At 44.7% G+C, this 26,321-nt stretch overlaps 1 protein-coding gene across 6 annotated transcripts in view; it reads left to right on the forward strand.

The window, feature by feature from the left end:
- PDE4DIP (phosphodiesterase 4D interacting protein) overlaps positions 1-26,321 on the forward strand; it is a 1,524,691-nt gene that overhangs the window by 656,814 nt on the left and 841,556 nt on the right. For all 6 annotated transcript variants that reach the window (XM_078686955.1, XM_078686929.1, XM_078686947.1 and 3 more), the window contains 2 exons: positions 6,121-6,258; positions 23,586-23,765. In XM_078686955.1, the coding sequence (XP_078543081.1) occupies positions 6,121-6,258; positions 23,586-23,765 (318 nt within the window). The remainder of the gene's footprint in view (positions 1-6,120; positions 6,259-23,585; positions 23,766-26,321) is intronic.

The following is a 26,321-nucleotide window of genomic DNA, read 5'->3' on the forward strand; positions in this document are numbered from 1 at the left end:
CGATGACGTACGTGGGGATACAGATCCAAAGGGGGATGATAATGATGATTCACATACCATCCCACATAACGTAGACCCATGGGAGGATTACAATACAGACCTGACCCACATAATGACTCAGATGCCAATCCATCTAAGCCGTCACCACCAGATGATAACACTGGTTCTCTTCCAGGGGATCCTCATCAATAGTCATAAGCATTAGAATATTCCCGCCCATGCGCGGGACCCCGGAAACACTATATTATATGTGCCCCACATATATATACTCATATATATATATAAATACATATATATATATATATAAAAACATGCAATAGCAGCCAAATAAAATCAGAGCTGAAATATGCTGTGTAGAATTTCCACCATACATGAACAATAAGCATTAGAAACATGAGAAACAACAACAAAGTTTGTTTAGAAACTGTTTTAATGCTCAGAAAGCAGTAGAAATTCTCATAACTCACTGGAAGCATAGAAAGCTCCCAGGCTGCATTGCAAACACACAGTCTAAAAAGACTGAAAAGCTAACCTGTAGCTGCATAGCAATAAACTGACACCTCATGGAACACGTTTCCTGACCCGTACAAGCAAAAGGCCAGCGATCTTATCCAAGAGGGCAAATTAATTACCTACACCTCAATAAAATGTGCGTTGGATGCAGCCGATACCGCATCTCGAACAATCAATACTAGTGTCTTGTTGCGCAGACACGGCTGGCTCCGGATTTCCGGATTCTAGCAAGAGGTGGACTGCTATTTTAAACCAGCCGTTTGATCAGGAACATCTTTTTGGGCCTACAATTGACACATCCCTAGAAAAGATGAAGGAGGACACCAAGACTGTCAAGTCTATTGGGGCCTTACAGTTCCCTTCCCCAAGAGACTCTTTTCGACACGCTTTCTACAGAGCCGACTCAAAAACCACGGGTTCAGAACGGCCCTCTTTCTCCTACAAAAGCCCCACTCAAACATCCCCAAAAGATATTTTCGCGTAGGATACAGAGGCAACGCATCAGGGAAACGTATCGCGTCACAGGCTGCAAACCATTGGCATATCGCTAATGCCCAAGCCTTATTGGCCAGATACATCAGAGCCCACTACGACAAGCTTGAAAAGCTCATGGAACACCTTTCCTGACCCGTACAAGCAAAAGGCCAACGATCTTATCCAAGAGGGCAAATTAATTAGGACAATAATAAGGGAAGAGGTCGCGGCAACAACAGCCGCACCTCCCCTGCCACTAAACAGTGACTTTCCTCCACTTCCCCCCGATTATTTCACAGTTCCTACCTGCCTGGAATTCCATCACAACAGACAGGTGGGTAAGACAAATTATCCAGTATGGTTATTTCCTGGAACTCACTTCTACACCCACCCCCAAACATTCCTCCCAGACAGCACCCGATGTCCTTACAACATCTAACCCTTCTAAAACAGGAGGTTCTCTTTCTATTACAAAAACATGTAATAAAACCAGTCCCCTTGCCTTATAAAGGCACAGGGGTTTACTCCCTCTACTTCCTAATTCCAAAGAAGGATGGCTCTCTCAGGCCCATACTGGACCTCAGACCACTAAACCTCTACATTCAGTCAGACCACTTCCACATGGTCACTCTCCAACAGGTGCGTTCCACTACTTCGACAGGGCGACTTTCTCTCCACTCTGGATCTCAAGGACGCCTACTTCCATTTTCCCATTCACCCCGCTCACAGGAAATATCTCAGTTTTGTGGTAGATGGTCTACACTACCAATTTAAAGTCCTCCCGTTCTGGGTCACTACAGCACCCAGAGTCCTCACTAAATGCCTCGCAGTAGTTGCAGCCCACTTAAGAAGACAGCACCTTCATGTCTTCCCTTATCTGGACGACTGGCTCATAAAAGCCAATTCACACAGCAACTGTGTGCAACACACAAACAAGACAATTCAATTGCTTCACAGCTTGGGATTTACAGTAAACCTTGCCAAATCCCATCTCCAAACGTCCAACATACAACAATACCTAGGGGCTACAATAGACACTTCAGAAGCTCTAGCATACCCCAGTCCAGTCAGGATAAGCGCCATACAGGCTCCAATTCACAAATTTCAGCCTCAACACTCACTACCAGCGCAAGTGTTCATGCCGTTAACCTGGATGATGTCCTCCGTCATTCTCCTCGTTCCTCATGGAAGACTCCAAATACGTCCATTACAGGAATGTTTGGCGCGTCAGTGGAACCAGGCTCAATGTCAGCTAACAGATCTGGTGTTGGTGGATGACCGCACCCATCGCTCTCTGCAGTGTTGGAACACACAACCTTTCCAAAGGGCGGCCGTTCCTCAAACCGGTTCCACAGACAGTGCTAACGGCAGACGCAACGCTCATCGGCTAGGGTACCCATCTGCAAACCTATGCCATCCAGGGCATATGGACCCCCCAACAAAGAAAATTCCACAAACTACCTGGAATTGTTAGCAATCTTCCTAGCATTAAAATCTTTTCAACTCCACCTCCTAGGCTAAGCTGTCATGGTCCGTACAGACAACATGAGAGCAATCTACTACATACTGAAACGGCGAAACACACTCTCTGCAGCTTTCACACCTAGCTCGGAGCATATGGAGATGGGCCATTCCGCAAAACATATATCTCCTTCAAAACACCTCCCAGGTGTACACAGTCAGATAGCAGATCTGCTCCGTCATCAGGCACAGCAGATCCACGAATGGGAACTTCATCCTCAAGTTCTTCTTCCATTCTTTCGAATGTAGGGCCACCCAGAAATAGAGCTGTTCGCCACACACCAAACAAAATGCCCAACCTTCGTGTCCAGGTATCCACACCCATTGTCCAAAGGCAATGCACTATGGATGAACTGTTCAGGCAAATTTGCTTACTCTTTTCCGCCTCCCACTCATTCCGTTAGTGGTTCGGAAACTCAAACAGCATTCCTTCACAATGATCCTAGTTGCACCAATACGGACCAGACAACCATGGTTCACAAACATATTAGAACTATCAGTAGTGCCTCATCAAAAACTACATCTCCCGCCCAACCTTCTCAACCATGGAGAGATAACACATCCAGATCCCAGTCAAATAAACTTGCGATCTGGCACCTGAGGTCTTAGAGTTTGGCTACCTAAATTTTCCGCCAGACTGTATGAATATCATTAGAGAAGCTAGACGCCCTACCACCAGAGCATGCTATGCAGCAAAATGGAAACGATTTGCCATTTATTGCACAAACAACAAGATCAATCCACTAGATGCTTCTATTCAGAACATTATCTCAGCCTGCCTCCAAAACAGACAACATTTGTCTTTGTTTCGAGTGCCAGCTATTAAAGCTTTTATGGAAGGACTTAAAAGAATAATGCCACCCAGAGTCCCGCCCTCTCCAGTGTGGAACCTAAATGTGGTCCTTACCAGACTCACGGGTCCCCTTTTTGAACCTCTCCACAAATGCGAACTACAGGTCCTCACTTGGAAGGTAGCCTTTTTGTCGCTATCACACCTCTCAGGAGAGTTAGTGAACTCCAGGCATTAACCATACAAGAACCATTTTACAAATCCATCATAACAAAGTGGTTCTTAGGACTAACCCTACATTTGTACCCAAAGTTGGATCTGCCTTCCATCTCAAACAGTCTGTTGAACTCCTAGTGTTTTTCCCTCAACCAGACTCAGTGGCAGAATGAGCTCTTCACACCTTAGACGTTAAAAGAGCAATACTCTACTACATTGAAAGGATAAAATCCTTTAGAAAGACCAAACAACTCTTTGTGGCTTAATCCCCACCTTATAAAGGCAATCCCATCCCAAAAGCAGGAATTGCAAGGTGGATTGTTAAATGCATCCAAATATGCTTTATGAAAGCCAAACGCACCCTAGAGCACATTCCACACGCAAACTAGGGGCTTCCATGGCATTCTTGGGGAACATTCCCCTATATGACATCTGCAAAGCAGCAACTTGGACCACACCACACACCCTCACAAAACACTATTGTGTAGATGTGCAGGCAAAACAACAAGCAGGTGTGGGCCAGGCTGTATTAGGAACACATTTTCAAACCACTGCAACAGATACAGGTAGCCACCGCTAAGGAGGTAACTGGTGTACAGTCTATGCAAAAGTATACAATCAGCAGCTCTTATGCCTCAAACGGAAAATGCTACTTACCAGGATGCATCTGTTCTTGGCCTGTAGAGCTGCAGATTCGTATACGCCCACCCACCTCCCCGGATACCTCTATCTGTATCAGTACTATGTTACTTAAATACATTACACATGGGCATCTCTTTCTACTTCTTACTACTCCATCGTAACCCTTTGTGGCAAAACAATCTAAGGATGGAGTTGATGCCCATGCGCACTATCATCCTAGAGAGGAGTCACCTACCTTGTGACTACAAAGACTTCTTCCAGGACAAAAACAAACTGCAAACTTCTGAGCCCAACAACAGATGGCGATCCATGCAAAAGTATACAAATCTGCAGCTCTACATGCCAATAACAGATGCATACTGGTAAGTAGCATTTTCCTTCTAAATCAGGCATTTCAAGATGGATAGTTAAAAGCATACAGACATGTTATGCAAAGACTAAGCGACTTTTACCTGCTCCACCAAAGCACACTCCACTAGAAAAATTGGAGCTTCTATGGCTTTTATAGGGAACATTCTTATTGCTGATATTTGTAAAGCAGCAACACAGTTTATTCCACCCTGCGATCACACCCTCAGCCCACAACACTTTCTTCTCCTCCAAGAAGAGGTCCAGACAATACTTCTCACAGGGGCCAAAGATCCAGGGCCCTTTCAACACCAGCGCAAAGGTCTCCACTCCTTGTACTTCTCTACCCCTAAAAAGAACAGCTCCCTCAGGACAATCCGCGATCTCAAGCCTCCTAACAGATACATCTTCTACATAGTTACCCTATATCATGGGTACTCACAAACTTTCGCTCGGGCCAGATTTACAGTGTGGTTTGTGTCCGAGGGCCGCACCATAAATATGTAGTATGTACAAGCGATATAGGCACTTCATTTCACCTGTGTCTGTTAATCCGCCATAAATTCAAAACGGTGGGTCTCCTCTCTGTAGGTGTAATCCAAGGAGTGATCAAGGTACTGTGGTGCAGTAGCGTGCGCATTGTATGGATGTGTTCTTGATAAGTAAGGTCTGTAAAGTGAGTGGTTTGTGAAAAAACTACCAACTACAGAGAGGAGACCCACCGTTTTGAATTTACTGCGTATTAACAGACACAGGTGAAATGAAGTGCCTATATTGCTTGTACATACTACATATTTATGTATATCTATGTCTGTCTGTGTCTGCTTCCTTTTCAGATAACTGTTGGGTGCCGAACACCACCAGGTACCCTGCACACAACAGGTTTTAAAGTAATTTTTCCTGTTCTTTTTCACATTGATGACCACCAGGTCAGGGTGAGCCTTAGCGCGCTCATACCGCCGGGGGCTGCACATTGGTCCTGATAAATGCCTAGCTAGTTTGCACCCAGATAGGCAAAAACATGTTGACCACACAGAGCGTGGCATAGCTGAAATATCGATCCAGCTTTTCAACCGCCCGCTCATCTTTTTAACCGTGCTGGGTTGGTCTACGAGTCAAATTCTTTCAGACACAACCCAGTCACTTTTATCTCACATCACTTGATCACTCGCACACAAAATACCCTGCTCCGCAGTAATTCTGGTGTCAAAGCACACCGGGTAGGTTTTAGACCTTCCAGGTGGGGCCCAATGATGAAGCATGTCACCAACCAGGTTGGTGAGTGAGGGCTTTCTAAAGAATCCACTGTGATTCTTTATACAACTTCTCCTCTCCCAAGGAAAGTGCACTCTTTTGTTGTTTTTGAGTATATTGTTCAGGGGGGCTAGGAGTGCTTCTTTTTAGATTACCAGAAAAACCGTCTCTCTCTTGTTGTTTATTGGCCCAACAATTGATGGCAGGAGTAAGTGAATCTACAGCTCAATATGGGATGAACAGATGCTTGCAGGGTAAATAACATAATCCTTCTAGGTATTCAATTGGGATATATCATGCTTTCTGATTGACATATAATTTCTTGCATTTTAACTTTGTTCCCTAATATGTTTCTCATTTAGCGGGCTGTTGATGAAAAGTATAGTGCTGTGGAAGAGAGGGAAGGCAAACTGCACCAGTTGCAATTGTCCTTGAGAGAAAAAGAACATGATCTGCAGCAGCTACGAAATGTCCAGTCACGCAACGAGGAGACCATCAATGTAGGATACAGTTCTCACTAATACAGATGGCTTTGTACTTTTGTAGTATGTTTTCATTGCTGTACCCACACATTGTGGCCTTTGTAAATGAACCATACATTACCCAATGTATTCATTTTTAAATGAATGACTGATACACTCTTTCTAGTGTTTTCTATGCTCGTAATTATTAGACCCTAAAGTCAAAAGTGCACATGCCCCAAATAGACACAGTATCAAGCTATTCTCATACTATTTCGGTACTACAAGCATGCCTTAAATTACCCTCCCAAGTCCAAAGCCTCAGTAACATCAGGTGATATAACCATCAAAAGATGCTACTAACATCAAGTGATATCATAACCATCAAACATGCTACTTACACTAGTACGTGGGTGGGAAGGAATCAAAGAGACTTTGTACCCTGGGTGGAATAATCCTCGCCTCAGAGTCCCTAATAAAATTGAAACTTTCCGTTACGATAGCTAGGACATTTTTTATTCTATGTCAGGACCAGAAGCTAGGATTATGCTTGTTTAAAGCTTGCTCACCACCAAGTGAGCCATGCCAATAAATGGCTTAAAATAAAACCGCTTAAAAGTAGAGTCTGAAGACCAATCTGCTGCATTCAGAATGTCTTCCAGACGAACTCCCAGGGTAAATGCCTTAGTGGCCAATGCTCCTCTGGTCGAGTGAGCACCGAAGACTTGAAGGCTAATTCTGGCCTCTTGCATGACCCTTCTTACCCATCGGGCAATGGTGGGGGAAAAGACCGCCTTATGAGGTTTTTTAAGCGCAATGAGCAATTGCTGTTCCCCCGGAGGATGGAACTCCTCTGACATTTACTCATATGCTTTAAGACAAGCAATCACACATAGCTTCGGGGAGTCCGGGAATGCAGGATAAGAAATGGATATTCTTCCAGATTTGGTTCGTCTGCATATCGTAAAACTGACCCCTGTGGGAGAAAAAATTCTACTGGTAATATCAAGGGCCCTGCCATCAGAAACCCTTCTGCATGAGATAAGGCAGAGAAGCATCGCCAACTTCGCCGATAGCTCTTTCCTAGAGAGGAACCTATTCGGCTGCCAAGACAGAAACAGATTTAACACCTGGTTAACATCCCAAAGCTGAGAATAACGATGCTCAGGTGGTAGCGAGAGAGGGATGCCTCGAAGGAGACGACAGACCAAGGGATGTTCACCCACCGGGGACCCATCAACAATGGTATGACCCGCCGAAATAGCTGAACGGAAGGTGTTGATAGTCCTATAAGCCAAACACTCCTCCGCCAGAGAGGCTAAAAAATTGAGAATAAAAGTCACATCCGTTGCTACGGGATTGAGACTCCGTTGCACACACCAAGAATACCACCTTCTCCAGGTGGAGCGGTAGCGCTTTGTGGAAAAGCAGTTTCTATGGACGACCTTTTCTAAAACTGCTTGGCGTTAATCGCCTCTAAACCATTCGATGATTATCAAAAATAAAGAGGCAGGCACTGGAAATTGGAAAGCAGGATACAGGTTTTAATTCTCTCTGGAGCAGAACACGTCAGATCGGATAAACAGGGTATCGTCTCGAGGTGCTCTAACCGCATCTCTGTGGCCTGGCCTCTTATACACAGGTTTATTGCTTTATTGCATACAACACATTCTTGACAATACTTTGATGTTCGGAAAGACGTCCTCAGAATCCCCGCTTCAGGCCCGTTCCCACATGTATCTACAGTAGAAGTCCCCACCCCAATCTCAGCAGGTGATGGCTATCGCGCAGCTGGACATTCCGCTGGGAACAGAAATATGTGCGATCGGTTGGATCTTGTGGTGTGAGGACATTGATTAATCTCAGCCCCTTTGAAGAGAGGCGAGTTTCTACTGTAGGGGGCAATGAACTGCATCCGCAGGGCTAGGTGATGGCCTGGGATCAGCTCGGAAAATCGGGCACGGAGGAAGAGGGTTATCAAAGGGCCCGTTCGTGTGAAAGGGATGAAAGGGTATGTGGGTTCAGCACGGGATGTGGCTCCGGGGCTGGGTTGCACTGAGGATTGTTTATGATTCTAACATGTGCTTGGGGGTTGCCAGCGCGGGGGGATGATCGCAAGGTCGGAGAGACGTGCAGGCGATCGGCAATGTTACGAGAGTGGCCACAGTCTTAAAATGGCTGCTGTTTACGCGCTCGCAAAAGGGCCTAAGTGGGACAAGATGGCGCCGGTAATGTTCACTTCGTAATTTAATATTCAACAGCTTGACGGTGCTGTCGGCCCAAGCCTTTGACATGAACTCTTCAGCCGCTGCCGAAAGGCCTTGGACCGCCCAGCGTCCCCTGTAATCCTCCATGCCATGAGGGCGAGAGAGCCCTGCTCTATCAATGGGTGAGGGACTCCGTCCGGGTTGAGAAGAAGAGTTGGAAACTGGGGGAGTGGGATAGAAAAATTTCAAGAAAGTTCCAGAAGAACTGGAAACCACACTTGAGACCTCCTTATTGGGGAAATGAGAACCACGTTCGCACTCTGGCATCGCCACTGGGCTGAGACGCTCGTGATCACGGCAAACGGGGGAAAGGCATAGCCCTGCTCGTTCCTCCAATTCTGAAGAAATGCATCCGTCTGCGCTGCCAGGGGATCCGGTCTCCAACTGGGCAGCTGGTGGTCCAAGCGAGAGGCAAAGAGGTCCAGTGAAAACAGACCCCAGAGAGACTGGAGATCTGCGAAAACCCCCGGGTGCAATCTCCAAAGACTGCTGTCGTGGAGCTGGCGAGACTGAAAGTCCGCTATCTGATTGTCCCGACCCAGAGGTATTGCGCCGTCACGGACACATGATGGTCCAAACAATACTTCCAAAAGTTTGCTGCCATGTCCGAGAGAGCCCTCGAGCGCGTTCCCCCAAGATGGTTGATATACCGGACGGCTGATATGTTGGCCATCTTGAGCAGAACACAAGATCAAACCGAATCCTTGGTCCAACATTGGATCGCAAACGACTTCTGCTAATAGTTCCAGACAGTTGATATGCAACTCTTGTTCCAGAGGAGATCAAACACCTCATGTTGTGCAATTGCCATATTGCACGCCCCTGCCTGATCTTCTGGTGTCTGATTCGATAATGGTATCTGGCGCGGAACCGAAAATCGCCCGTCCATTCCATGCTTCCATGTTGGAAAGCCTCTACTGTATCTCTTCCCAGGCTTCCGCAGAGAGGGACACCTTCTGAGAATAGGATAGGACTTTGCGAAGGTGCTGGGCTTTGAGGCGTTGCAAGGCCCTGTAATGAAGTGGGCCTGGGAAAATAGCTTGAATGGACGCTGACCGAAAACCTACGATGCGGGCTAGCTGTCTGAGGGAGAGCTAGTGCTTGGTGAGAGCTCTCCTCAGCTCGTGACAGATTTTCGTCATCTTCCGGGAAGGAAGGCTGAGAGTTGAAGCGACTGAGTTGATGGAAAACCCCAGGAAAACCACTTTCTGGAATGGAACGAGCATGGATTTCGCCTCGTTGATCACAAAGCCTATTCTTTGGGGGAAATTGACAGCTGTGCGAAGCTGTTGAGACCAAGCCTTGGGACTTTGCGCCATGAGTAAAATGTCATCCAAATATACTATGAGTCACATCCCGGACGCACGCAGATGTTCAATCACCGGACGCAGAACCTTGGTGAAACACCAAGGAGCGGAGGATTGACGAAAGGGAGTGTGGTGAATTCGTACACCTTGTTTCACCAAAGAAACTGCAGGAACCTCCGATTTGGGGGAAAAATTGGGATGGTCAGATATGCGTCTTTTAGGTCTAGACGCACCATCCAGTCGTTCTGTCTGAGAAGATCGCGAAGAAGATGGATTCCCTTCATCTTGAAGTGGCGGTAAACCAGCCACTCGTTGAACTCACGCAAATTGATGACGGGCCTCTGTCCTCAGTCCGCCTTGTCCACCCCAAAAAGATTGCTGATGCAGCCCGAGCATCAGAAGTGGTTTGTACGACTGCCCTTTTGTGCAAAAGAGACTGGACCTCCTGGTCGACCAAAGCGTCGTCCACTGCCGAGAACACCAGCGGACCCGTCGGAGCCGGCTGGAAGGGCTTCCTGAGAAACTCTATATGAAAACCTCAGACAGTTTGGAGTACCCATGTGTCGCCCGTGACAGAAGTCCAAGCCTGGAAAAAATGTGCCAGCAGGCCCCCCACTTTTAGTTAGGAAGAAGGGAGAACACTCACCGGAAGAACTGGATGTTCCGCAGCCTCTACCACCACGGTTCTTTCCTCGCCGTCCCCTGGTAGGTTAGAAGTTGCCGAATCTGGTCTGATCCTGGTAAGCTGCTTGGTTGGAACCTCCTCTCTGCTGGTTAGGACGGCCTGACGAGCGGCCCCTGCCTCGACCGCCCCCCCTGAAAACCGGCGGACGAAAGACCTTCCAGATAGAAGTTTGCGCCCTGTTCAAGGATGTGAATGTATTCACGAAGCGTCCCAGTTCCTTCATAAAGGGCTCCCCAAAAAGGCCCCCTTGGGCTACTGGTCCAGCCTCGGAATCCGCCAGATCCCCGAGCTTGGGATCCACTTTTATCAAGAGGGATCTTCGGCATTTGGTCGATATGGCGCAGTTGGCATTCCCCAGGAATACCACTACGCGTTGGGCCCAAGGTGAGAGGTCGTCCGGAGAGATAAGGGCTCCAGATGATTTGGTGTCTTCAGCCATATCGAGGCCAAGAATGTCAAGGAGGTCTTGGCACGCCCGCCAAGACCTATGTATACCCTTTTTGGGGTCCTTTACAAATTTTAGTAAAAACGTCCCCATGCGAGGGTCAATTTCAGGGGTTGCCGCCACCTTTCCTTCTAAGGAGGGGCAAGGACACTCCGCCCTAAGACAGTTCCGCACTGAGGCCTCGAACGGCCGGCGGATGCGGCTGGCGACGTACTGGGAGACCTTGTCACAGGGCGCCCAGTCTGAGGATCTAGGGTGCAAGATGTTGTCGGGATCTTGCATATCTGCGCAGAGATTCTACTCACCTGTGCCAGGAACAGGAGTGGCAGGCGCAGGCTGCGAAGGATGCCCGGGACGTGAATGACCGGCTTCCTCGTCGTCCCCTTGAGCAGAGTCCCCAGGGGCGTTCGTCATAGGGGGGTGCTAGCTTGCTAGGAAAGCACGCTTGAGGCGAGCGAAAGCATCGTTGTCAACCCCCGCGTCCTTGGCATGCTTGGCGGGAGGAAGTTGAGGGTCAGCCGTGGCATCGCTGGAAGGGAGAGAGGCTGGAATGGCCTGAGCTACCCTGGCCAATTTATCACAGGCTAGCTCGATTTTGCGGGAGAGGCAGTCTTCTAAGGGGGCCATCGCCTGCTCCACCACTTTATGTATGGAGGAATCTACCGCATCGTAGAAATCCTCATCCCACTGCAATGCCGTGAGTGGGTCTTCCTCCCACTGGTCATCCAGGCAAGTGTCTCCATGAGGCGACTAGAAAAACACTACCTAGGTAAGTGGGGCGTGATAATCGGAGGGGAACCTTGCAATGCGGGAGGCTGGGTGTCACCCGACTTCTCAGCAAGCAGAGCTCGGGTTCAGGAGTCAAGCCCTGGGACCCAACAGCCCTGGTGCTAAACTGAAAGTGCAGCCTGCCAATAAATGGGCCCCAGCCTGCAGTACAGACTCCGAGAAGTGTTGAAGTAGGCTTAAAAGATTACTGACCCCCGAAGCTGGGCACACACATGAGCTAGCAGCCTCACACAGAAATGGTACCGACCTTTGTCTAAGGCGTTCAGGGGGCGTTCAAGGAATCAGCTACCTAATTGCAAAACCGACCGCAAGCAGTGTAGTGGCAGGCAGAGGCTCGTTCGCTGCAGTGCGTTCCGAGATTCAAAACGTGCGGAATGCGCGGAATGGTAAGAACGCACTCAGCGAGGAGGACGCACACACGCGCCCTCTAGCGGCGAAATCAACGCACCGCGAGCCGCACCAATACACAGCAGCTAGGGAGGAACACTCCCGTGGCTGGAAATGAGTCAGCCGAGTAGCGTCTGACTCGTGCCTCACAAATGCCCGGAAAGCACAACAGCAATACGCGGTGAACCGCTAAACAATGAAGCAATACAGTAAAAATAAATAAACGGTACGTGACGGTTAGCCGCCGGCGCGCGCCGTATCTACCACAGCAGAGCGCGAAGGTTCAGCGCCTGAGGGGAAAAGCAGGAAAACCCCTTGAAACAGGCAAAATGAAAACCAAATCAAAACAAAACCGAGCATACAGGCAATATAGAACGAACAAGTTCAACAAACAATGCTATATCAATAATTTCTCAAGAGAGAAGTGAATATGACTTATCTGGCTGCAAGCAGCAAAGAAAGAGGAAGATTGGGCAGTGAAAGAGGACTACCATCACCTAGGAGCCATGTGATTGGTGCAGAGAGCAAGGGACATTCTAGCCATGGACGCTCTATCGTTTTCTTGTGATATTCCCGATGTTTCATGGGAATAGTTGTTTTTTTTGGTGACTTTAAAATGGCTGATGTCATTAAAGTAAAGAAAGATAAAGCATAATCCTCGCCTCCGGTCCTGACATAGAATTTGATGTTCGAGGCATGTGTACTGTAGATACACATGCTTTGTATACTCCTGCCAACTAGTGTTGGGGTCGGATGTTTGCAAATTGTTTTTTCTCAGTCTTTTCCGCTCACAAGCTAAGGCGACTCCTCCTTTTGGTGATAGTGCGTATGGGCATCGATTACATTGTTGGATTGTTTGCTTTCGGCCATCAGGTTCGGATGTGGTTTGGGGCGCTCTTGTTCAACACAGCTCTTCGGGATCCCCTGGGGCGCAAACACACTGTACCCTCATCGGTATTGTTTCATACGCATTTCATATTCTTTGTGTCTCCAAAAGTAGAAAACCACTTTCTTTTGGGTATAGAAGATTTTGTTGGTGGCCTTCAGGCCTAGCTGCATTGGTCGACTTACACTCCGTTTCATAGTATCCAGTCTTCTGCCGATGGAATGGACTCTGTTTCAATTCTGCCCTTGGTGCCACTCAAAGTATTTGTGCAACGATCTGCGTAAAGTCTGCAACTTGTGCCTCTGATTGGAACACAAGGAAGAGGACTGTGACACTTGTTGATCGTTCCGCTCCAAAAAGACTTTGCTTTACTGTTGGGCTCAACAGAGGGACATGCAGCGGCAGAACATCGAACACACTCCAGATATTTACGGATACCGAAAGCACTAAGAAATAGAGGCATCAGCAGGGGTAGGGGAGGAGGCCTTCTCTATCCAAGAGCCGATTTGGAACTGGAAATTGAGCTCGAGTCTGAAGACGTTCCAGCGGGACAGGATGCAGTAATTACCAAAGCCACTTCGCCCCTAAGATTTCTTCGACCAAAAACATAAGGCTTCTGGACCACCACTGCCTGCTGGCCATCGTCGGCACCGAAACACTGCTTTCAATGCCCTACCCGCAGGCAAAAGACACACAACCTCAAGCTCAGCATCAAAACAGACAGTCAAGCTTTCTGGCTCTGAACCGACCTGAGAAAACATTTCTTTGACACCAAAATCTTCGCCCCCCTCCTCATCCCCCCCAAAAAGGGCAAATCAGCTTGGCACCAAAAATTTTTGAACCGAAAGCAAAAGATGCTCTTCATAAGCCTCTGGAGGTGATCCTCAAGGTTATGCAAGAAAAACTGGATCCTAAGCAGAAAAAGATCTATGTTAATCCAGACAATGGACATATATCAGCTAAACATGTCAGTCCTTCTAAAAGAAACATTCCTTCTGAAAATGTATGCAAAATTCCCATGAAAAAGGAGGACATGGCTACAAGCCCTATCCAGACCCGTCCACCAAATTCACCATCACCCGGCTCAAACCCTTTAGATATTACACCACAGGGTTCACAACACACAAAGCCTGATATTGATTAGAAAGGTGAGGATAGTTTACCACCCCCAGATCCTTGGAATGATTATAACATCGATCCTCCAATAGTTCCTGACCTGAATCCTACAAAGCCTTTACCTCATGATGACAACACAGCATTCCAGAGCAGCATCATACCATGGGGTCACACTTCATAAGGAATCCTTAGCGGTTGATTTTCTGTTTAAGACAATAGGAACTTCACATAGGACAGCACAATCTTTACCTATGTTAAAGGACATGATGCGCCATGCCGATAATATTTTCAAAGAAGCTGTACAAGCTCGTATTTTAACACCTAGGTTTGACAAAAAATACAAACCTCCTCCAACTGATCCAATTTTTGTTAGAGGTCAGTTACCCCTAAACGTTTTAGTTGTGTAACATGCTAGGAAAATAGCTAATTCCCATACTACAGGAGATGCACCACCCCCAGACAAGGAGTCTAAATTAATAGATGCATCAGAAAAATGGGTAGCTGCACAATCCACAAACCATTGGCATATAGCTAACACACAAGGCCTACTAGCAAGATGTGAGAGGGCCCACTGGGACAAAATGAAGCAGTTGCTCCAATATCTTCCTGAAGAACACAGGAAAAAGAGCACAAATTAGTGCAGGAGGGTAAACTCATATCTAATTCATCTATCAGATGTGCACTAGATGCTGCCATTACAGCAGCAAGGGGTATTAACACCAGCATTCTTTGTAGACAGCATGCATGGTTGAGAATCTCTGGGTTTAAACCAGAGGTCAATAAACTATTCTTAATACCCCCTTTGATAAGCAAAATATTTTTGTTTTGGACCTCAAGTAGATGAAGCACTTGAGAAAAGGAAAAAGGACACAGAAGTGGCGAAATCAATGGGAGACCTCCAGTCACCATCTAATAGAGGCTTCTTTCGCCGCTCATTCTATAGAGGGGGGATCCAAAGGTAATTCCACAGATTCAGATGCATCCTCATATAATTCAAATATACAACCCGAGCCATCAAGAGGATTTAATAAAGGTGGTTACAGAGGAAACCATTTCAAGGGCAGAGGCAGAGGTACACCAACAGGTAGCACTCCCATCTCCCAACAAACAGTGACTTGTCCACTATTCCCCGACCATCTTACACCAGTTGGGGGATGATTACAACAATTCATTCCCATTTGGCAATCGGTAACATCTGCTAAATGGGTATTCGACATTATCCAACATGGTTACTACCTAGGAGCCACTTTAGATACTCAAAACGCTCTGCCGTTTCCCAGCGCAGGCAGAATTTGCAACATGCAGGCTCTAGTTCTCTAGTTTCAATTCAATCACTCGCTTCCAGCTCAAGTGTATATGCAACTACTGGGAATGATGGCATCTTGCATCATGATCGTCTCCCCATGTGTCCCCTACAAGAATGCTTAGCGAGTCAGTGGAACCAATCAAGGAGTCTGTTCACCGATCTAGTGTTGGTAAGCAGCCGTACTCATCGCTCTCTGCAGTGGTGGAGCACACAAAATTGATCAAAAGGGCGACCCTTTATAGACCCAGTTGCACAGAAAATGCTAACAGCGGACGCATCTCTCACTGGCTGTGGGTCTCATCTTCAGCACCACACAGTGCAAGGCCTTCTGAGTCAACAGCAAACATCTCCCCACATAAACTATCTAGAGCTGCTAGCAGATTTTCTAGCGCTCAAATCATTTCAGACTCACCTGGTCGACAAAGCTGTCCTAGTTCGTACCGCCAACATGACAGCTATGTATTAAATACAAAAACAGGGGGAGGGGACCACACTCTCTCCAACTATCACACTTGGCCCAAGACATTTGAAAGTGGGCCATTCACCACAAAATCTATCTCCTAGCGGAACACCTCCCAGGAGTGAACAATCACATTGCTGATCTTTTCAGCAGACAGAGACAGCAAATACATGATTGGGAACTTCACCCTCAAGTTCTCTTCCCATACTTTCAGAGTTGGGGAGTTCCTCAAAAAGTCTTTTTGCCACACACCAAAACGCAAAATGCCCAAACTTCGCCTCCAGATACCCACACCCGCTCTTCATAGGCAATGCATTATGGATGAACTGGTTGGGGATATTTGCTTATGCTTTTCCGCCTCTTCCACTCATCACATTAGTGGTTCGGAAACTCAGGCAAACATCCCTCACACTGATCCTAGTAGCTCCCACATTGGCCCATCAACCGTGGTTCACAACCCTGTTGGAGCTGTCACTAGTTCCACATCAAAAGCTGCACCTCACATCCAGTCTCCTCACACGGAGTCATGGAGAAATCAGACACCCAGATCCCAAACAATTGAACCTCGCAATCTGGCTCCTGAAGTCGTAGAATTTGGTTATCTAAATCTCCCACCAGGCTGTATGAACATCATCAGAGAGGCCAGAAGGCATACTACAAGAGCCTGTTATGCAGCCAACTGGAAACGTTTTGTTATCTATTGCTGTTACAGCAACATCATCCATCCTCTTGATGCTTGGGTACAAAATATTACCGGTAACACTTGCAGCAGTCAGGATCAGCTTACACTTCTATCCAACAACATCTCGCTGCAATAGCTGCGTATCTACAAAATAGGCAACATTTATCGCTTTTCAAAGTGCCTGTAATCAAAGCTTTCATTGAAGGACTCAAGAGTTATACCACCAAGACTTCCACCTGCTCCATTGTGGAATCTTAACATAGCCCTCACAGGATTAATGGGCCCACCTTTTGAACCCTTGCATAAATGTGAGCCACAGTTTCTCTTCTGGAACACAGCTTTCCTCTTTGCAATCACTTCTCTGAGGAGAGTGGGTGAACCACAGGCACTAACTATAGAAGAACCCTTTTTCCAACTTCACAGAGATAAAGTGGTTCTTCGTACTAACCCCAAATTTCTACCTAAGGCAGTATCTGCCTTTCACATCAATCAGTCAGTTGAATTACAAGTATCCTTTCCTCAACCTTATTCTGTGGCAGGACAAGCTCTACACACCTTAGATGTCAGAAGAGCCCTTTTATATTACATTGAAAGAACAAAATCATTTCCTAAGACTAAACAACTTTTTGTTGCTTTTACACTACTACACAAGGGCAATTCCATATCAAGTCATGGATTGCCAAATGGATTGTTAAATGCATTCAAACTTGTTATGCAAAAGCAAAGAGAAAGTTAACAATACCCCTAGAGCACATTCCACTCGCAAAATAGGGGCTACTATGGCTTTCCTAGGAAACATCCCCATAGTTGACATTTGTAAAGTTTCAACATGGTCTACCCCGTACACATTCATCAAACACTATTGTGTAGATGTGTTAGCGAGACAACAAGCTAACGTGGGCCAGGCAGTATTTAAAACACTATTTTAGACAACTCCAACAGCTACAGGTTAGCCACCGCTTTGGGAGAATACTGCTGTATAATTTATGCAAAGCATGTGATCTACAGTACACATGCCTCAAACAGATAATGTTACTTACCCAGTAAGCATCTGTTCTTGGCATGTAGAGCTGTGGATTCACATGCGCCCACCCGCCTCCCCGGGTACCTTTACCTGTTGCAGTTCTCTCTTTTACTCTATATACGTACGCATGGACATCTCTATTCTTTAATTACTAACTCCATTCTCTCCCTCTGCGGAAAAACAATCTAACAATGGAGTTGATGCCCATGCGCACTATCACCAAACGTAGGAGTCACCTACCTTGTGACGGGAAAGACTTCTTTGAAGAAAAGCAACTTTCAAACATTCAGACCCAACACTAGATGGCAGGAGTATGCAAAGCAGGCGATTCTACATCGCTACATACCAAGAATAGATGCTTACTGGGTATGTAACATTATCCTTGCTGGAAGGTTGCTCTCCTCGTAGCTTTAAGATCTGCCAGGTGAGTTAGCGAAATTCAAACTCTGACCATTCAGGAACTTTCCTGCAATTTGGGATGATAGGGTGGTTCTTTGCACAGACCCAAAGTTCATTTTTAAAGTCCCTTAAGACTTGCATCTTAATGAGCTTCTTATTCTGTAAAAAAATGTTTCTAGGTCATGCAACACTGGCCGAAAGAGCACTTAATTCAGTGGTCATTAAGAGGTGTTTGAAATATTTTCTAGACAAAACCAAAGGTTTTCGCAAGTCTAATCAACTATTTGTGGCTTACTGAAAGGTTATCCTCTTTCTGGGGAAAGCATTGCTAGGTGGACAGTGCAATTTACTACTGTCATCAAGCTGCAGGCAAATCGTTGTAGACATCAGTCCATGCCCACTCTACTAGAACTATATGTGCTTCAGCTGCGTTGTTTGCTGGTGTGTCACTTCAAGACATTTGCCGGGCAGCTACCTGGAAAAATACAAACACCTTTGCTAGGCATTACTGCTTGGACTCTGCAGTTCTCAGCGATGCAGCAGTGGGTCAGGCAGTACTGCAACATCTTTTTCAGTGACAGTGAGCATTCTCCTCTCCACCATCCTTAGAGAGAGAGAGAGAGAGAGAGAGAGAGAGAGAGAGACAACAAACAAACGCGTTTCGGCGTACTGCCTTCGTCAGTGTCAATGACACTAAGCTCCTGCCATGTAAATAAAGCTACCGACCCTCATGGACATAAACAAGGGACTTCACCATCTTGTACAAACATCTCCACCATCTTGGAGTATATCATTCCTTAATCCATTTCTAAGGATATTATATAACCGTGTATCTGTTATTTTTGTTACAACAGACGGTATAACATAATTATAAAATGTACTGCCATCTCCTCTCCACTATTCAGGTCCCTGGGATGTTTGGTCGAGAGATCTATAATATATCTTGACTCCAGCCTGCGCAGACTTCTAAGCCGGTCCCCACCCCGAATGTTAGGTGGTACAGTGTCCAACCCGAAGTATTGCAGCTTGCTCCTATCCCTACTATGTAGTTCATCAAAGTGACAAGCCACTGGATAGGCAGGATCCGCCTTATCGATGGCTCGAATATGGTCAAGGATTCTCATTTTCAGTTGGTTAATGGTACTTCCAATGTAGCCTAGGCCACATGGACAGACCAGACAGTAAACTAAATAGGGAGTGCTGCATGTAATAAATTTCTTAATCTTCAGAGTTTGTCCTGTATCAGGTAGATCGTATGTGAGAACTCTTTTACTTGCTGCGCAGGCCTTACAGCGGCCACAAGGGTAGAAACCCCTCATTTCCCGCAGAGTATTTATTTTCGGGGTAGGTTTCTCTAGATGGCTTTTCACCAGCACCAGCATGTCTCTCAGTGACCTACCTTTACTAAATGTCACTAGGGGATATGGTGGTAAATCTTCTTTCAACACACTGTACGTCCGGAGAATGGGCCAGTTTTTTCTCAGCATAGCTCTCAAATCATTAGCCCCCGAGGAGTACGGAGTTACCATCCTAAATTTCCCCTCGTTCTTATCCTTTCTGATTTTTAAAGGTTTTGCCCACAGGAGTTCTTTTCTTGGGATTCTTCTAACCTTATCAAGTGCACTTTTCAGCAGTCCTTCACCATACCCTCTAAGGCTAAATCGCGCAAGGCATATATATATATATCTATCACACAATGAAGTCGAATAAGGCGCACACTCAGATGTTGCTAGTGTAGGTTTATTAACCAGTGGTAAAATAACCTGCACCAGCAACATCTCCTGAGTGTGCGCCTTTTTTGACTACATTGTGTGGCCTTACGTCCTACTGAAAGAGTGTCCCGCCATCCAAAAAATGTAATCAGACCGACTCCTGCGGTTTTCATCTTGGTGCAATATCCAGTGGTAAGCGAGGGGAAGCAACATGCAGCATTCAGCCAGAGTGTGGCAGGAACAAAAAATTGAACATCGCGGCAAGCTGTAACTATTGATTATATGCCGTACTTACCTATTGAAGTGAGATGGATGTGGAGGCTTCGGAGCCTGGATGATCAGTGCTATAATAGAAATGAACATTGTCAATTATGGCAACCGTCTTGGAGAAAAACGGTTTGTAGTCCTCTCCTTTTGTTAAGTAAAGTAATCCACCAATGAGGATGATGTTCCCAATATTTGAATGTACTTACAATGCTGTATGGTTCAATCATGCATTCCTGTATTGAGGAAGGCGAATCTTTTGCCGAAACGCGCCTGCTAGAGGGAATACATGCATGTTTTACGCAACCCAGTGAGTGCCCTGTACACTTTTTTGGATCCTGGATGCATACATATATATCTCCTTAGGGTCCTTGCTTCTCAAAACAGTATACGTATTTATATAAGTAAGTCTATGTTTACATATTAGAATCTTTCACAGATTCACCTGCTATCCACCCTCCTCCCCTAAGGAAGCTCACCTTTCTCTTTTTTTCAGGTGTGTAGCTCTTACAATAGTGCTTTGAAAATCTGAAGGAATGGAGCTCCTCACAGGGATGTTCTAGAGGGCAGGGCAACCTGATTTGTTAAAAACCTATCTTTGGTCTCTTTTTTAAAAAAAAGACTGATATGTTAAAAAACCACAGGCTCTGAAAAAGCTCTTCTTTTCCTTATATGAGTCGACAAAGTCAGAATATAAATGACATAAATGCAAACCCAAGCAGATGTTAAAGTGTAATCTGTATATTTCCTGAAGCAGAAAATTATTTTTAATCCATGAAAAAGTGCAGATAACTATGCAGAGCTCAGTAGAGCCTTATAATCCAACGTGCAGTAGAAAACAGAGGGAATGGAGATCCTCATAGGGTTGTTCTAGAGGGCAGGGCAACCTGATTAGCTGAATCCAAATTTGGTCTCTTTTTTTAAAAAGGCTATGATATGTTACAAAACTATAGGGCCTAGGGACTTTCTAGTCTGTTTAACTTTGCATAGCTATTTTAATGTACCGTGGGCCTCCCATCTCGACGACGGGGAATGATTCAAATATGTGAATCTATGAAAGATTCCAGTACTGGAGAACTACAGTTACAGGTAAGTAGCTTATTTTCTTAGGCTTATGTTAAACTAGAACGTGTAGTCTAAAGTTACTCAATGGCATGAGTTATAGTCTCGTCAGATAGGTATAACTATAAGTATAACCATTGCTGCTGAATTATTATGATTTTGTGAGGTTAAAACGTCAGCCTAACTATAATGTCCTTATAACTTTTTGTTTTTCAGTGAATTTCTATTGTTTTTTTTTTTTTAAAGCAAAGTAATATAAAATCATCATTTGTTAATACAACCACCACCTCCCACGGCATGTGGCTTTGCACGGAAGGGGTTTGGTGTGTGAGTGGGTGTATTTTTTTCTTCTTGGTTTTGGGATCCGTGGATCTGCTGCGGAGTTACCCTGAGGGCTGCACTGAGCGCCATGGAAGACCCGCGGTTCAGCCCCCACAAAAAAATAGGCAATTTTTTGTCCATGAGGGGTCCCTCACAAGCCCCTCCATTATGTCCTTGTGCTATTTTTCATTCCCCCCCCCCCAAAACTGCTGCACCCCTGATCTCCGTACACCCCCACTCCCCCTCCACTGCAGGTCGGCCGAGAAACATAATTCCTATCAGGTTGCGGCCAGGCAATCGGGTCCTTGCTTTGCCTGTGGTTCTGCTTTCCCTAGATATTTATTTGTTTCTTTCTTTAATTACTCTAAAACTGCTGATCAAATGCTCACCAACTTACAAAAAGCACTCATTCTGGCCCAAGATCTAGCTTTCAGCCAAATTTGGTGTGATTCCGTTTAGCAGTTTGGGCTGTAGTTGTGTTAAAAAAATGCAATATCCCCATATACGTTGCATTTTGGGCAGTAGCGGCTCACTGCTTTTAAGCAGTGCGTGGCGTACATTTTAGAAATATAAAAGGATAATAACTATGCGTTACTATTATTTTATGCTTTCTGCTGCTTTGCAGTCGGGGCTCTTCTGCTCTCGTAGCAGGTCAGGAGTGGGTTTCCCACTCCTAAGTGCGCAGTGACTGTTTGGTCGGACCTCTCGGGCCAACCAAACCAGTCATACGCACGATACCCCCACCCCTGCGCCCTCCTCGCCACCCATGCCGTCTACCCCTGGTTTTGGGATTCCCCCTTTTCTTGGCCCCTGCTTAACGAATCACCCCAAAACTTTCCGAACAGCAGCTGAAGTAACTTCTGTACTCGTTCTGAAAATTTCAGGAAGATTCGTCAAACGGTGCAAAGTTATTAGCAAAACAAGAAATGCTTTGTCTATGAGGAAAGTTGTCCCTAGCTATAACTACCTACAGGCTATTGCTAGTAGGTTATATATATTCCGCAGCACCCGCCACTCCAGAGAGCGGCTGCCTTAAGGTGGAAACAAATATATACTGTGTGTGTGTGTGTGTGTACACATAAGTTCACTCAAGTTTTATTTTTCGGGGGTGTTGTAATTATAACACGTTTGCTTGAAGGATCTGCCGGCTAAAACGGATTAACATAATACTTGTAATACTGTGCAGGAAGGGTCCGGTGTAGATTTAATATGTGTGTGTGCAGGAGGTAGCACATCTTTAGCGCTATAATGCAGATCTTATATATGTTTGCAGAATGACTTGAGATTGGACAAAAGAGTGCTTTCCAGCTTAGACCTGGGATAACCGCTGACTGATTTCTAGTGTTTGTAAATGTATCTTTTGTTTGAGCTTCTGAAAATATGGCATGAATCCGATATTCTTGCATCTATTATGGATAACACTGGTGTAGAACTAGTTGAACATTAGAAACAAGGCAGTAAAGCTGGTGATCAGGGAGGAGCACAATCCTTCTTGATGGATTGAGGATTAATGATGCACTCTTCCTAGTAGAGTAGAGTTGGGTCTTTTAACTATTTTTTCTGGGGCAAAGAGGTGCACTTGATGTATCAGAAATATTGTTTTAGATCTTGGAAACCTACATTGAGAAATCTTGTGTTTGGGCATTTTTATTTTTACATTTCTTGGTTGCAAGTTTGTTGATGTTATATAAGGACAGTAAATAACTCCCCTGAGAGTACACACTTATGTTCTTGTTCTGTACAACAGCATATTTTCCCCAGTTACCTGTGACCAGTAACTTTTTCTTCTTGAGCACAAATAAATGTGCTTTAAATGTGATCCTTACCAATACTGAAAGATAAACTTAGACTGATACCTGATACTTGTTTTTGATAAGGATCTCTCTGCAAAGCGCTGCAGATGAATGACTTCTGAACCATGTGAGAGGGTGGCCTCCTTGTTTCTACCCACAGCACCGCGGGGAGGGCTGCTAATCTGAGGAAAGAGACTGAGTTTCCATGGCTCAGTGTCTAGGCACTGACTCTTGACTAATTAGGAACATCAGAGCTCTTCAATTGTAAAAAGAAAAGTTCTGCAATTTCCCTGCCTGAAATTATCCAATGCTCCTGGTTGTTCGAAATTTACAAATGCATATTTTAAAACGTTGAGAATGCCCCCCTATTAACAGTAACTATATTTTTGTGTTGTCTTGTGGTAATAATTTCTGAAAACATCCTGAGATAACTTATATCATGCCATTCTTGTGTGTGGTAGAGTATGAACAGCACGCTCAAATTGAAGGACCTTGAAATACAACAGATTTCCACAGCCTTGAAACATCTCCAGTTGTTGAAGCAAGAAATGGAAGTGAAATACAACAGATCCTCGAAGGAAAGGGAGGGATTCATTGAGCAGCTACAGACATCTCTTCATGAACGGCACAAAGAACTTGAGGTCTGACTTCTATTCAACCTTTGATGTACTATTATTATTAATGTGCTTACTGTGACTACATCTGTAGACAGCCACTGCTGGTGCTAATTCCCAGACCTTTTTAGGTCAAACATGGACTTGCACCTATGAAAGAAAGTGTGCTCTCTGAAAATGTAAATGATTTACAAAAAACGTGCCATTGATGCGTCATAAATGCTCTGTGTCCATAAATGATCCTGCATTCAGAAAACCTCGTCCTAAATGAACAGCAGTGTGCTTAATTTGTAATGTACCACATTATGGACATACTGTGTTTCTTAACGGAAGGGTAACTTGGATCCTTAGGCCCCTGGGTAAATTAGCAATTTTTCTAGAAACAGGGGTCCTCAATAGATAACAGTTGAACTTCAGCTCATGGATAAAAAATGTGTTCCAAAAATAAGTGTTTTAATAAAGCAAATTAAAAAACACAATTTACAAGTAGATAAGTGACTGTGAGGTACAACAAAATTGCTAGGTACTCATGCAAAAGTGATACAAAAACACAATTAAAGTATTACAATTCAAAATCTATAAGCATCCTGTATATTCAATATAATTATTAAAACAAGTCTGCTTAGTTCGTCAACTGTGTCTCCTTCCCCATACATAAAGGGATCCTCATCAGTACTTGAATCCGAGTTTGCTGGAGACGGTGAAGATTAAAATCCTATCAAAGTATAAATAGTAATCTCAATAAGGGGGTTGCGGGTTTATCAAAATATGAGTGAGAAGAAACCGGCTTGGTCGAATTGGAATGTAGAGCGAGACACCGGGATCTATGAGAGCAATACATGCTTTAATAGTACTGTGGCCTGCCCAAAATATCATCGCTCATCACAGCAAGCAAGCAATCTGCAACCTGGCGGAGCCCCTAGAAATGTGATCCAGCGTTAAGTACTGATCAATCACCATTTCACATGGTGAATAACAGATGTTTCTAGAAAACAAAATGGACATAAAACTCAGTTAAAGCACATCCCTTTTCATATTTTAAAAACTGTTATGCCCTTATATAGTGCTGTATGTGCATAACGTGTGAATGCACAGCGCAATTCAGGCCTTTACCGTTGTACGGTCAAAGATATTTATCCCAAAAGGTCCTCAGACTTTAATGTCAGTTACTCCATTGTTCTACTGATTTTCTTTGTAAATTATACTTCTTCGGTAGATAGATCCCTGCATTCATTGGATATCTGTCACGTTTTGACATTTATCCATTGCCAATACTGAGAATTTATTTTCAGCTTTTGGACCAGTATTTTTTCTCCTTCGGTCACCCCGGCAGAAGTGTACTGACAGATGGATCTCATAATGTAACACATTTTTCTATGACAGAACACTTGTGCCTGTTACAAGAAGCATTACGGCCAACTCACAAGTGTGCTGGCTACATTCGTTCTGTACGCAAGTGTAGCTAATTGCGACATATATTTATTTAAAGAGTTTTATATATCGCAAACGTGACCCTTGGGTATCCAAGCGCTTCACAATTACTTGAGGTAGGTTAGAGATATATCTTGTGTATAGCAGAACGTTTCACAATGATATGAGGTAGGTTAGGTATGCAGCTATACAGTATTAGCACAAATATATACAATGAAATAACATATATCTATATAATTCCTGTATATGTCTATCTTCAAGGTTACAATAAAAGTTATTGGAATTGCTTACTGTGCAAGGTGTACTGGGACTTCCATTACAAATAGTTCGGAAGTGTCTTTTTCCGTGCATTTTACATCCATAAGTCTGGGGTAGTATACTACCGACAAAGGTTATCCCCAGTAACTGGTGACTTTCTCTTTACTTACATTGTTGTTCTGTTTTGGTAGATAGGTTATGTATACAGCTATACAGTATTAGCATAATTATATACAATGACATGAAGTAGATTTAGGATACAACTTGATATCAAAACGAACATATATCTATTTTATCCTGTATATGTCTATCTTCAAGGTTACAATAAAAGTTATTGGAATTGCTTACTCTGCAAGGTGTACTGGGACTTCCAGTACAAATAGTTCAGAAGTGTCTTTTTCCGTGCATTCTACATCCATACCTCTGGAGTAGTATAGAACCGACAAAGGTTATCCCCAGTATAACTGGTGACTTTCTCTTTACTTACATGTTGTTCTGTTTTGGTAGATAGGTTATGTATACAGCTATACAGTATTAGCATAATTATATACAATGACATGAAGTAGATTTAGGATACAACTTGATATCAAAACGAACATATATCTATTTTATCCTGTATATGTCTATCTTCAAGGTTACAATAAAAGTTATTGGAATTGCTTACTCTGCAAGGTGTACTGGGACTTCCAGTACAAATAGTTCAGAAGTGTCTTTTTCCGTGCATTCTACATCCATACCTCTGGAGTAGTATAGAACCGACAAAGGTTATCCCCAGTATAACTGGTGACTTTCTCTTTACTTACATGTTGTTCTGTTTTGGAAACATCTGTGTGACGGTGCTAGTAAGGAACTGTCTTGCCTATGGAAGGAACTTACTCATTAGGAAGATCTTAG

The sequence above is a fragment of the Lissotriton helveticus genome, chromosome 1_1 (assembly GCF_964261635.1).
Source record: "Lissotriton helveticus chromosome 1_1, aLisHel1.1, whole genome shotgun sequence".
NCBI lineage: Eukaryota > Metazoa > Chordata > Amphibia > Caudata > Salamandridae > Lissotriton > Lissotriton helveticus.